We start from the raw sequence: 12,488 nt of genomic DNA, 5'->3' as shown, positions 1-12,488 counted from the left end.
GTTTTACCTAAAAGAGTGACATGCCATGATCCTAGGGCCTTTTTAAGGGAGACTGAAGCATCTATTAATATTGTTGGGAGAACTTATTGTCTGTAAAACCAGCTTTGATGCCCTGATTCTGAGTTCTGAGTGCTGCCAATGGAGTAGCCAACTGGAATAGACAGCTCTATGGGATTTCCTTACAGACACTCAGAGCCTGTGAACAGCAATATGAATAATTCTGTAACTTGTCCACATCTGATAATATCAAATAGATTGTCACGACCAATAGCAAAAGCACTGGCCAAGATGCAATAGTGACAAGCCCCTTGCAAAGAAAATCAGTCAACAAAGGGGAAGGGAGGCAAGAGCAGATGATTAGGAAATAAAAATTTTTAATTACAAGAGCAGAAGAGTGAAAGTCTCATAAAAGTGTTATTAATCAAAAGGATAGATTTCTGGTTTATAGCTAAAATCTAACACTCACTGTGTACATATTTTTATTGTAAAAAGTGACACAAGGCTAAATCACAATAATGTGAATCAATAACTAATTAGCATTTATAAATGCAGCTACTGGGAAACATATTTCAATTTCATAGCAAGGAAAAGGGAGAATCGATGCAGCTGAAAGTGAAGCAAGTGTGTGCTTGGCCAGCCTGGACACGGAACTGCAAATTGAGTCAAAGTTCTGCCCCCAAAATGTGTAAGTGTCACCTCACGTCACTGTCTCAGGCCAAACCAGTAATTCGAGGCAGAGGGGAAGGATGAAGCATGCTCAAGTTCCCAGCAAAGTCACTGGGGAAATAGTTCCACATCTTCTCCAGATATTTTTCTATCTGGATGTTTTTCTATGGGCTGTAGGAGATGAATCAAACAAAAGGAAACAGGTAGAAAGGGGGAAGGAAGCATGCTAACAAGAATGGCTGCACACGTGGTGTGTTGGAAAGATGGACGGTTGCATGAGTCTGCTGTTGTTGTAAATGCTCCTTCAAGAAGACGGGTGACTGTAAGTTTGGCATGCTTTCCTTCCTTCAGAGTTGGCATGTGTTAGGAAGAAGATTGAAATGAAGTAGTGAAAATGAGCAAACAATTCAGTTTGCCGTCGCATCCTGTATGTGCTGGTTTCCTGACTTGATTTTGTCACAACTCACACATTTACTTAGCCGTTGCTGAGTGTTGATGTGTTTTGGCTCCCTCCCAATCTGACACAGCAGCGTGCTGGTTCCTTGAGGGCCACCAGAGAGACTCAGTGGTCCTCCAAGGCAAGAGCAGGCATGAGGGGGAAACAGGGAAAGACAATAGGGGAGGGTCAAAAGACATACAGAAGAGAAGGGGAAAAGGGATGAGTAAGAAGGAAAATCTGCGTGTGAGTGGGAAAGTTAATTAAAAACTTGAATTGAGAATTAGCACGTGAGTGGGAAAAGTAGGTGTTGTATTCTGCACTTTAGATCCCACTCTCAGCAAGCTTTGAGCATGACTAGAAAAGAGAAAAGTCTTATTCCTGCCTCCTGGCATGTCCACTTGCTGCCTCCTTTCAGACACAGATGAGTTTCCACCCAATTTTCAGTAAGTCCTAGATTCATTTCAACAAAGCTCTCAAAGACTCTGACCTACCAGGGTGCTCATGTACATAAAATCACATTAGAGTCAGGCTGAGTTACTGGAGTCTTCTCTTGAGGCTCTCCCTTGGCCGTGCAGATCATACACCACATCAGCACCCCATGTTGCCTGGAGCCACCACATACTCCCTTGCTGGACCCTAGGTTCTTTCCATTCCCGGACCTTGGGTCTTAGCCATCTTTGAGAGTGGTAAGGATATTCTTTATCTACTTCTGGAGCTTTTTGCCCCATTTCCTACCCAGCCTGATTTCATTTTCAGACCACCTGTGACTCCCAAGATGGGGTTGACAGGCTCCTCTCTGTGGTCAAGCGTGCTCCGCACATGACTAAGTAGCCTCCACACTAGAACAGAAGCTCCTCGAGGCAGTGCTCAGACTGCCTGGCACCAAGTTGGTGTCAACAAATGATGAATAAACAAGCAAACGGATAAATGTTTTCCACTTTTGGAAATGACCGAATCATTATAAGAGCCAGGGGAGCTAATCATGCCCCCTAAAGAATAAGATTTTGTGTCAATGGAGAGTGGAGAAACTCTCTACTTGCTTATCAAAAACAATGTGTCCTTAAACCAAGGCTCAGCAACTGGGACATGCAACACTGAAGTCATAGTTCACACCAATCAGACTTACTGAGAGTTTTAAAATATGTATACTGGTCATTGACTGAGTTTCACCATCATAGCTCTGTTGTTCAAACTTCATAGTTTCTTCATGGTAACATCTGTTCTTTCTTCTCCCTTTATATCCTGTTACCACCATCTAGAAACATTTACCTACAAGTGGCAAGTGCTTTAAATTATGGTTTACGGTGTCTTCTCAAGTTTCCTGTTTACTTATATCTTTCTCAGGCGAGAAGCCCACCTGGGAGACACAGCGCCCCCACACAAATTCCCATGAAGACAAGACTCCAAGCCACCGTTAGTCTTTCCTCACTGGGGTGAAGTATCATACAGCCAGATGTGCCTCCAGGTCAAACATTTGTCCTTTAGGACATTACAAAATTATATAAAGAAACATTATTTTTCTCACGATATCAACACAATATAAATTTTTCTTCTTTGAGTGAAGAAGCCTCTGTGTTCTATCTGGCTACTTTCTTGCATACAAATCCCTAGCAAATTATTTTTTTAAATTCCTAGGTTCATTAATTTAATTGAATCTGTTCCTAATTTTTAATTAAATCTGCATTTCTTCCCGTCACCTTTGGAAAGAGCTGGCTGCCACATTACCATATGGGAAAGAGCAGGATCACAGAGCAAGACAGACATAAAAGGACAAAATCTCAGGGCAGGTTTTCATATAAATTTATTCTTGTACAAAAAAAAAAATAACATTCAAAGGCAATGTTTGTATTATACAGTATAAAATAAGTTCTGCTAAATTAAAAATTGAATGTTTTTGCTGATAAACCACTAATAACTTTCCCATTTAAAGAAAATTTACAATTTGCAGCACTTGTAGAAAAAACACCTGTTCAATAATTATATAAATACTCTTGACAGATTTCAGTAGCCCATTATGTATCCTTTTTGGCAATGTCAGCTTTCTAAAGTCAATTAGCTTCTAAATTTGAAAGGCACCTGGTGGCCAACATCCTGTTTATTATTCAAGGCATCCCTTTCAATTTTTCTTTTTTTTTTTTTTGCACAGGCTTGACAAGTCTGAAAAAAAATCTTAAGTTAAAAAGAATGAAGAAATATCCTGCATTGGATATTAGGAAACAACATATTTTTTTTCCTTGTAGCTGCAAGTTTTCCCCAGGGGATTTACAAAGTGCACCAGTTAAATAGGTCTGTACATTTAAAACATTAAATATGTCAACAGCGAGACATTTTTAAATATTTGGGATCAAATACTATAGCACAAATATAATTTACAATACTTCGCACAGAAAACATTACATCTGAAATATAACTTTAGAAATTATATAAAAATACATACATTTTCTCTCCTCATTAGAAAACATATTTCTTTGCAGGTTCCAGCATGATGTAACAATTCAAAAGAACTTACCCCTTCAGAGGATCCCTCGTCTGCGACAGATGACACCTACCCTCTCCACTCAAGTATAGTGGCATTCAACCAGGGGCTAGACCCAGAGAATTAATCCCTCCATAACCCAACTGCAGTTTTTCATAGAGCCAACCAATTGGTTGCCCCCAATCTGGTTTAATTCTAGGAATTCATTACAAAATTTGAAAACCATTGTGTAGCATGACATGAGTCAAATATCTCCCATTGGGTGTAGGTTTGCATACTCTCTGCAGGGCAAAAGCATGGATAATGAGTCTTGTACCATTGTGGACCATGCCTCTTAGTAGTCTCACACACCTATACACCTATATACATCTTTCTCAGCCTTTTTTTTTTTTTAAAGGAAAAAAAAGTCTCCAAACAGAAATATATGATAATGCTCCACAAAATGGGGCTCAATCTATATCACGAACTTTAAAAGCCCCAAAGTATGTTGCATCTTGATCTGGGTCCAGTAGGGATGGGTTGGATACCTCAATGCTTATTTCCTCACCAGATCGTAGCTTAAAAAATCCTCCGACATTTATGGAATAAAAGTGGAATTCTGAATTTCCTGACCAATATTTGGTGCTTCCTCCTTTCATGAGGGTATGAGAACTTGGGATTTTGATGCTGGTTTTCGTGACATACACCATCAGCTGAAGATACTCTTTAGCTAGGTCTCCTGAAGTCTCATGATGTCGAAAGCAAATGTTGGCATACAGGTAATAAAAGCCGTCTTGGTTAACTATGAGTTTTCCATTGCTAAACGTCATGTTGGAGATTTTTGCCCAACCTCGGTCATGGTACCATGAAGACAGACTCACTTTATGGGAACCTATGGAGAAGACAGGCACGTCATTAAAATCCACTCCTTAACTGAAAAGGAAATCCTTGTCATTCCATGAAGGTAGAGAGAAAAATACATTGATAGTCAGTGTTCCAGTGGGTGAGTAACTTCTTGGAATTTCTTTTCTAAAAACATGGAAATACACTCAGATGTATTTAGTGCTCTGTTTTAGGCACATCAATGGGTTCAAAGACAAAAACTCATTTTTTTCTGCCCCCCTCCCCCCAGGAATCCTCTAGTGCACTGGGCATAAGTATGATATGACGTGTGTGTCAGATAAGAAGGGAGGCCTGAGCACTAACAGAAAAGGTGCAGGTAATTGCTATAAGAATTCAAAGGAGGAAGAAATCAAGAATGGCTTTGTAGAGTTCCTATTGAACCTGAGAACTTAAAAGGAGGAATAGAATTCAACCACACAAAGCAGAAAGGTCATTCCAGATTGAAGGAAGAGAATAGCTACCCCCATAGAAGCTCAAAAAGAAAATATTCCTTGGCATTACACTCCCCAGCTTAACTTCAAACACTCCTTTATGACCAAAGTACTGTAAACACCCACTGCCCTTGACCTTTGGCCCATTCTCATGCCTGAAATGATCCTTTTTGGCCATTTCTCTTTGGGTCTTTTCTCACACCAGAAATGAGGTAACAACTGATCCTCCTGCTACTGTTTCTGGAACAGTAAACATTCTTTTCCTTGTTTGTATTCTTTTCCTTTTTTTCCTCTTTATTCCAGATTAATGTGAGGGTACAAACAACTAGGTTACAGTGTTTGAATTTGTCAGGTAGAATCTCTCTTGTAGTTGTGTCCCCTACCCAAAAGATGTGTCATATGCCCTTACATTGTGCCCATTCAGTGGGAGCACACCCCTCCCCCCTCTGCCCTTCTCTCCCCTCTCCCTCCTTCCCCTCCCCCAACTTGAGTTGAATGGAGTTTTTCTCTTATGTGGGCCATGTATTAGATCATCTACTAGATTCATATTATTACTGAGTACCTTGTATACTTACATTTTCTTTCTTGTGATAATTTACTAAGAAGAATCTAACAGTATACATTTCTAAAGAACATTTTAAATCAGCAATGTGCTCCATGCTTTTCATATTTCAGGTCCTTAGTGCATTTTACTGGGTCTTTAAAAATTGCCAATACCTCTATGATAAACCCAACTAATCAAACATTTGTATTTATGTGGACGGCTATTTATTATTCAACTAGAAAAGATAGTAAGTAATGGGGGAGGGGGCAGGTTGTAATACTATGGAAATTCCAAAACCATTTTTTCCTGCAGAAATACTTATGCTAAGATTGTCACTTGTTTGGAATCAACAAGACAAAACAGAGGTGATCTGAGGCTGGGGGTGGGCTTCATTTTTGCAGCCATAGAGAAGTTCTCTGCTGCATGTAATGTCTGTAATGCCTGCCCACAACTTAGGTCAGGTCTTGAGATGCTGGGGGACAGAAACTAGCCCAGAGACTTAGACTTGTAGTGGATTCCAAGGATCCATCGGAACTAACAACTCTCTCTGGTTGGAGTGAATCCTTAGGACATCAGAACTACTCCTAGAATAAGACATACTGGCTACCCTCCCTGCCTAGCCCAAGTCCTGGGAAACCTTGAACATCTACATCTCTCTAGAGATCCATAGGTGAAGAATCTCTTAGTATCTCTTGAGGACCACCAGCAGCCTGGGATGTGATCTGGGAACCCTAAAACCAGGCTGTTTCAAGAACCAAACAGGCGGTTCTTTGAACCACTTTGAAGAAAAAATAATGCAGCAGGGGCCATGCTGCAGTGGGACAATCCATCATTAGAAGGCCAAGAATTCAATGACTCCCATCTCTCTGTCCTGGGACAGGATACTTACTGAATTCCACAAGCTACCCACATCAGGGCCACAAAAGGCACTACTGCCTCCCGGGCCAGCACAGTAAGCATCCTTTATTTTCACTGGAGATCTTCGGGTCATCCCAGACTAAAGCATCCCAAATGTAAATACCATCCTTAGGTTCCAACTGAGTCAACATGAAACTACAAGACTCTATTCACCACTTCCTCATGAACACTAGTAAAGAAATTCCTCTAAGGGGGTAAACAGCCACCTAATTCTTGACAAAACCAACAAAGTTCAGGATATTTCTCATATCAACTTATCCCATACTGCCCTCCTTCTTTCCCTACTCCTGTCGCCAACCCTTTCCTCCATCAATTATTCATCTTATTGTTATCATTGAACAGAGAGAAACTGACTGACTTAGATGACGTCTACTCTCTCAGTGGGACAGATCAGCTAGTATTAAAGCATGATAGGGTCTGGGAAGGCAGAAAAAGAAAATGACATAGAGAAAGGAAAAGACAGGAACCTTGACCAAATACCACTCCCATTATTCGGTAAGTCAACTGGAAAGAAGTGTCTTCATTTCCTACCAAATATCTCTTTATCTTTATCCATTAATTCACCCATGCATTCACTGATTCATTCTGTCAGTCATGCAACACTGATGTGGCACTTTCTATGGGTATTAACTCTGCCCATAATTAAGAATTATGTCAAGCATGTGTACCCTCATGGCATGTCCTGCCAGTAGCAAAGAAAATAAGGAATGGGCACAGAAACTATGATTTGTTCACTTCTACATGTTGCATAGCACATGGTTGATGTTCAGTTACACGCAGTTGCTGAGTGAAAGCTGAAGAAATCCATGGCAGTCGGGAGAGCTCAGCTCATTGCAGAGCCAGTGGGGCCAGAGGGCAGCATGGGCTTGGGTCAAACTTGGGTGGGCTGAGAAAAGAAAGAGTCTGGTCAGTGAGGAAAACTGAACGAAGAATAGAGCACATGCGCACATACAGGAGAAGGAACCTGAAGCCAAAGAGGGTGAGTAGAGGCCTCATAAACAGACAATTCTGGGAGAAAAGATAAGAAAAATAGGCTATGACCAGGCTGGAGGGCCTCGCATAGCAACCTGGGTCTCTACCCCTAGTAAGACATGCTGATGACCTCTGAGCCCAAGCTCCCCAGTCCCCCCAACCCTAGCCTAGGGTCCGGAGAAGGGGCCTCTGCAAGTAGCAGAGGGTGCCAAAAAAATGTAAACAAATTTTAAGAAAGGAAAAATCTGTATTAAAATTGTAGTATTCAAGTCACATTTGACTTCTACAATTATCAGAGATAAAGGATACAATATATAAGATGACGAACATTATCAGGATATACTCAGTACTATAATTTCAGTACAATGTTCTCCTTTCTCAAAATGTATAACATTTCCTTGGCATCCTCTGTATTTAGCCTAAGCGTCCCCCTAAAGAAAGCCATCTGTTCTGACCTCATAAAATACTTCCAAATGTATCATATTCAAGAAGCTTTGAATAGGCACAAGGCAAGCACTCTGCTTTGGGCCCATTACACAGATTGATTCACTGTCACCTGTGCAGAGCCCCGGCTGAGCCCAAGAGGAAGCCAACAGACCAGTAAAACATGAATGGAAGAGTGGATTGTTCGGGCCCTGAGGAAGAGATCCGTCTTACCAGAGGACCCTCAGGGCCCTTTTAACCTCAAAGCTAGAGTCAAAGAAGAATAAGGGAAGGAGAAAGAGAGAGAAGAAAGTACAGAAAGGCAATAAAGAAGAAGAAACTACACAGGAGGAGAAACCAGCAAAAAAGGAAAAAAATCAAAATGTCTGGCAACATGAAGAATCAGAACAGAACAACTCCCCCAAGGGATCGGAGTGTAGCTACCACAGAAGATTCCAGCTTTGAAGAAATTCTGGGCATGGCAGAAATGCAATTCACATTATGGATGGCAAAAATGATGACGGGAATTGAAGAGAAAGTAGAAAACCAGCAAAAGGAAATCTAAAAACATGTCTCGAGAAATTGACAAAATTAATGACAAAGTCTCCATGGATCTGGACAAAATTAGAAGGAATATAACAAAGCTTAAAGAACAGGAGGCACTCGGGGAACTTCAAAATTCAGTAGACAGTTTCAACAGCAAATTAAACCATAGAGAAGCCAGAATGTCAGAGCTTGAAGACAAGGCTCCAGCACTAACCCAGTGGTTCAAAGGCAAGGCATCCCTCAGAGTTACGGGACCCCACTAAGCATGAAAAGTCACAAAGTAACAGTACACATGAAGCAGATTCTGATTTCGTCCATGTAAATGAGTACTAAACAAAGCTCCAAAATGAATACACAAAATTAAAGCCAACTGACTTTGAAATATCCAGGACCGGCCAAAACTGGGCGGTAAATGGTCCCAGGGGGTGCTGTCTCAGCCAGAGCAGCAAATTCTATTTTCTTAAACAGAAGCATACTCTAACTCATTTCACTCAGACACAAACTCAATAACTGTCAGAAAATAACCAGGAGTTTGCCTTGTTTTTCTGGCAATGATTCGATGCTAGGTGCCTGCAGAGAGAGTTTTATAACTAAAACATGCTTGCTATTGCCAAACAGACTTTGGCACACAGGCTAATGCAATATTTATCATATGCTATTTAAAGCGAGCTGAAAAGATAAATGTATGCTGGTACCTTCATAACAGACACAGCTGATGCAGCAGTATTAACGGGATTGCCTTCGCTAACATGCAAAATAGTTTACCACTCAGAGAAATTAATAGAGATGCATCAGTATTAATTTGATTGCCTTTGCTAACATGCAAAATGGTTTTCCACTCAGACAAAATTAGTGTAAAAGCACGCATAGACACAAAGAGAGAAAATTTGTTCATAAAGCAGGTATCTGAGACGGGATGGTTGTTCGGAAAATCCTCCAAGGAGGATGGTTTCTCATTTTCTGTGCCTTCATTCAGGAAATATCCCTCCACAGCCCATGCTACAAGAAAGGCTTCAGAATCATTTATTATGACTTGGACTTTTCTAAGTTCAAGAAAAACTTTCCTTAAATTACTTGTAGAAAAAAGTGAAATATGTATAACTATTAATTATACTCAAACAATAAACAGAAAGCACATTCACTGGGTGCTTAGTATTTTCCATTGGAGAATGTGAGTACGTTGTCTGACTTAATCTTAGTTACACTGTGCGGTAGATAGCTACTACATTTAGATACAATGTAGCTAAGGCATAAATAACTCCAGTAATTTGTACAAAGTCACAGAGACTGTGAGGAGTACAGTGGGACCTCAAACCCAAGAAGGCTGATTTTGGAGCCCCCCTTATTAGGTATGAGACTAATTTACTTTTTACAGGAAAACAGCAATGTGAGAGCTTTGAATTTAGATCCCTTTGGCAAACATAACTGACCGCAAGTATCCGGTGGCCTGTTTATAAGATAATGGAGACCATAAAAAGCATGCACTTGGGAACCAACCAGGGTGGAATTCAACCTCTAATCCTACCAGCACTGTGACCTTGAACAAATGACAAACTACCTATCATTTAATCTCCCTCTCTGCAAAGTCTGAATGATACCCGCTACTTTGCAGGGTGGTAATAAGGATTAGTGATAACGAATACAGAGAAAAGTGTCTGATGCTTAGTAGGTGCTCGACAAGTGGCATAGTAATAATAATGACCACGTTCGATTATCATTCTCTCACAATGTTCTTTGTAATCTTTTTGGTCCCTACTGATGCAAGGTGAGGGAAGTCATGGGGGTTATATGATGGGATGGCTGGTACACTAAGGTAGCTGTAGGCACAGAGCCTTGGGTTTCTTCATTTCAAAAGATAATCAGTCTCGAGTTCATTGAACTAAGCCATTACCTGGAGAAAATGAGAACACCTGAAGGAGGAAAAGAGGACTGATTTTCTAGAAGCCTACTGTCTCTTAAAGGGAGATCTCTGAAAGGTCCCTTACCTGGAACTCTGCAGAAGATGGCTGGGTATGTGACTACCTGATGAATTCACTCACCTTCAAGCTGTGTCAATTTCAGCTTGGAGAAACACATATGAGCATGACAAGATATTGTCTGTCCAAGTTTCGAGCTCTTAACTGATACTCATTTAAAACAAACACCATTTCTGATGATTTGAACGTGAATGGAGTGGTGATGTCCGCTCTGGTATTTTTGAGAATCACTGTTCTCAGGATGTGGATCACCAACTGAGGGCTAATAACCTTTCTTTTGGTTTAGCAGTATGGGCTCTCAGGCCTGGGCATGATGCCTCACACCTGTGATCCCAGCGCTTTGGGAGGCTGAAGCAAGAAGATTGCTTGAGGCCAGGAGTTTGAGACCAGCCTGAGCAATAAGCAAGGCCCTGTCTCTTACAAAAAGTAATAATAAGATAATGAAACTAGAAGTAAGGGCTTTCAAACGTTTGACAATAGGCCAAAAGTACATTTGGGTATGTAAATGATAGATGACTCATAAGGTATTTTTCAAGATGGATGCAAATGGCACTTACCTGATGGGATATCAGTGGCATTAATGGTGAGATGTGCAAAAGGCTGAGTTTCAGGCTTGCCCCTCCTCGTCACATCTAACCACGTACTGTCCACCATAGCTGAAGGGGAGAGAATCCATATAAGCTTAAAGAGTACTGATCCACCGGATTTCAAATATTACTATGGACCCATGCTTACCTTTCTCTGCTCTGATATGTTGGGATCCCACAATATGTTGTAACTCCTGAAAGAGAGGAAAAGGAATCATTTTCACATAGTCATTCTTTCCATAAAGTAATGAGAATTCAAGACTGTCAGGGACACAATAAATTAACCCTTTTTTCCTTCCAAAGATCCCATAAGTGCACAGACAGTGAAATTCCTCGATGTTCTAGGTAGCTGTGAAGGGAAGTTCATCTCAGAGAATTGGATACTGATGTGCTTAAAAATCAGAGCACACATGCCATCAAACAAAATACTTTGGACAATAAAAGGGAATTAACAACAATATAATTATAAAACGTGGAATAATTAGACATCATTAAGAATTGGTAGCAGGTACACAAATGGAGATGAAGTTAACTTGGAAAATAACAATTACACAAAATATATGACCCTATTAAATCTTGTGGGAGGCCCTTTTTATCTCTATTTCATTAGTGAATTCCTATTATAATGCCGAAACTCAGCTCACAGGCAAGAATGATGCCTCCCCCCAGGAGTTTTTCTTTTTTAATTTTAAAGTCATAGGGCATCTAAAGTATGATATGGAAGTCTAAAAGCCTTTGAAATACAAAAAGTTATCTTAAAATGTTGCCACAAATAGAGGTTTAGAGGCACAAGCCAGAAGAAAGAACGAACTTGAGAACATAAAGAGCGTAGGTAATTGCATATCTCAGTTCAAGCCCTCAGAATAAAGGATCTGACCTGTACCCTTGCATTATGCACCACAGGTGTGATCTCACCATTCACTCTCCCTGGATCTAACCTTCCCGTTCCCCTCCCATCCCCCCTCCTCCCTCCTTCATCCTGGGCCATAGTTGTGATCTATTCTTCATATGAAAGTGTGAGAGATTGTATTGGCTTCATAATAGTACTGAGTACAGTGGATATTTTTTCTTCCATTCTTAAGATACTTTACTAAGTAGGACATGTTCCAGCTCCATCCATGTAAACATAAAAGAGGTAAAGTCTCCATCTTTTTGAAGGCTGCATAATATTCCATGGTATACATATACCACAATTTGTTAATCCATTCATGGGTCAATGGGCACTTGGGCTTCTTCCATGACTTGGCTATTATGAATTGAGCTGCAACGAACAATCTGGTGCAAATATCTTTGTTATAAAGTAATTTTTGGTCTTTTGGATATACACCTAATAGAGGAATTGCAGGATCAAATGGCAGGTCTACTTTTAGATCCCTGAGTATTTTCCAAACTTCTTTCCAAAAGGGATGTATTAGCTTGCACTCCCACCAGCAGTGCAGAAGTGTTCCCTTTTTTCTACATCCACACCAACATCTGTAGTTTTGGGATTTTGTTATGTGAGCCACTCTTACGGGAGTTAGATAATATCTCAAAGTGGTTTTGATTTGCATTTTTCTGATGATTAAAGATGATGAGCATTTTTTCATGTGTCTGTGGGCCATGCACCTATCAACTTCAGAGAAGCTTCT

At 40.5% G+C, this 12,488-nt stretch overlaps 1 protein-coding gene across 1 annotated transcript in view; it reads right to left on the bottom strand.

Moving 5' to 3' along the window:
* Window positions 1-3,760: 3,760 nt before the first annotated feature.
* The window catches only part of TNFSF11 (TNF superfamily member 11), a 30,960-nt gene continuing 22,232 nt past the window's right edge, over window positions 3,761-12,488 (bottom strand). The window contains exons 4-6 of the mRNA XM_012805469.1: window positions 11,009-11,054; window positions 10,831-10,929; window positions 3,761-4,452 (exon numbers count right to left, since the gene is read on the bottom strand). Coding sequence (XP_012660923.1) covers window positions 4,031-4,452; window positions 10,831-10,929; window positions 11,009-11,054 — 567 coding nt within the window. The 3' untranslated portion in view covers window positions 3,761-4,030. The remainder of the gene's footprint in view (window positions 4,453-10,830; window positions 10,930-11,008; window positions 11,055-12,488) is intronic.

The sequence above is a fragment of the Otolemur garnettii genome, unplaced genomic scaffold (genome assembly GCF_000181295.1).
Source record: "Otolemur garnettii isolate 467f Iridium unplaced genomic scaffold, OtoGar3 scaffold00043, whole genome shotgun sequence".
Lineage (NCBI taxonomy): Eukaryota > Metazoa > Chordata > Mammalia > Primates > Galagidae > Otolemur > Otolemur garnettii.
This window is presented reverse-complemented; position numbering and strand designations above follow the sequence as displayed.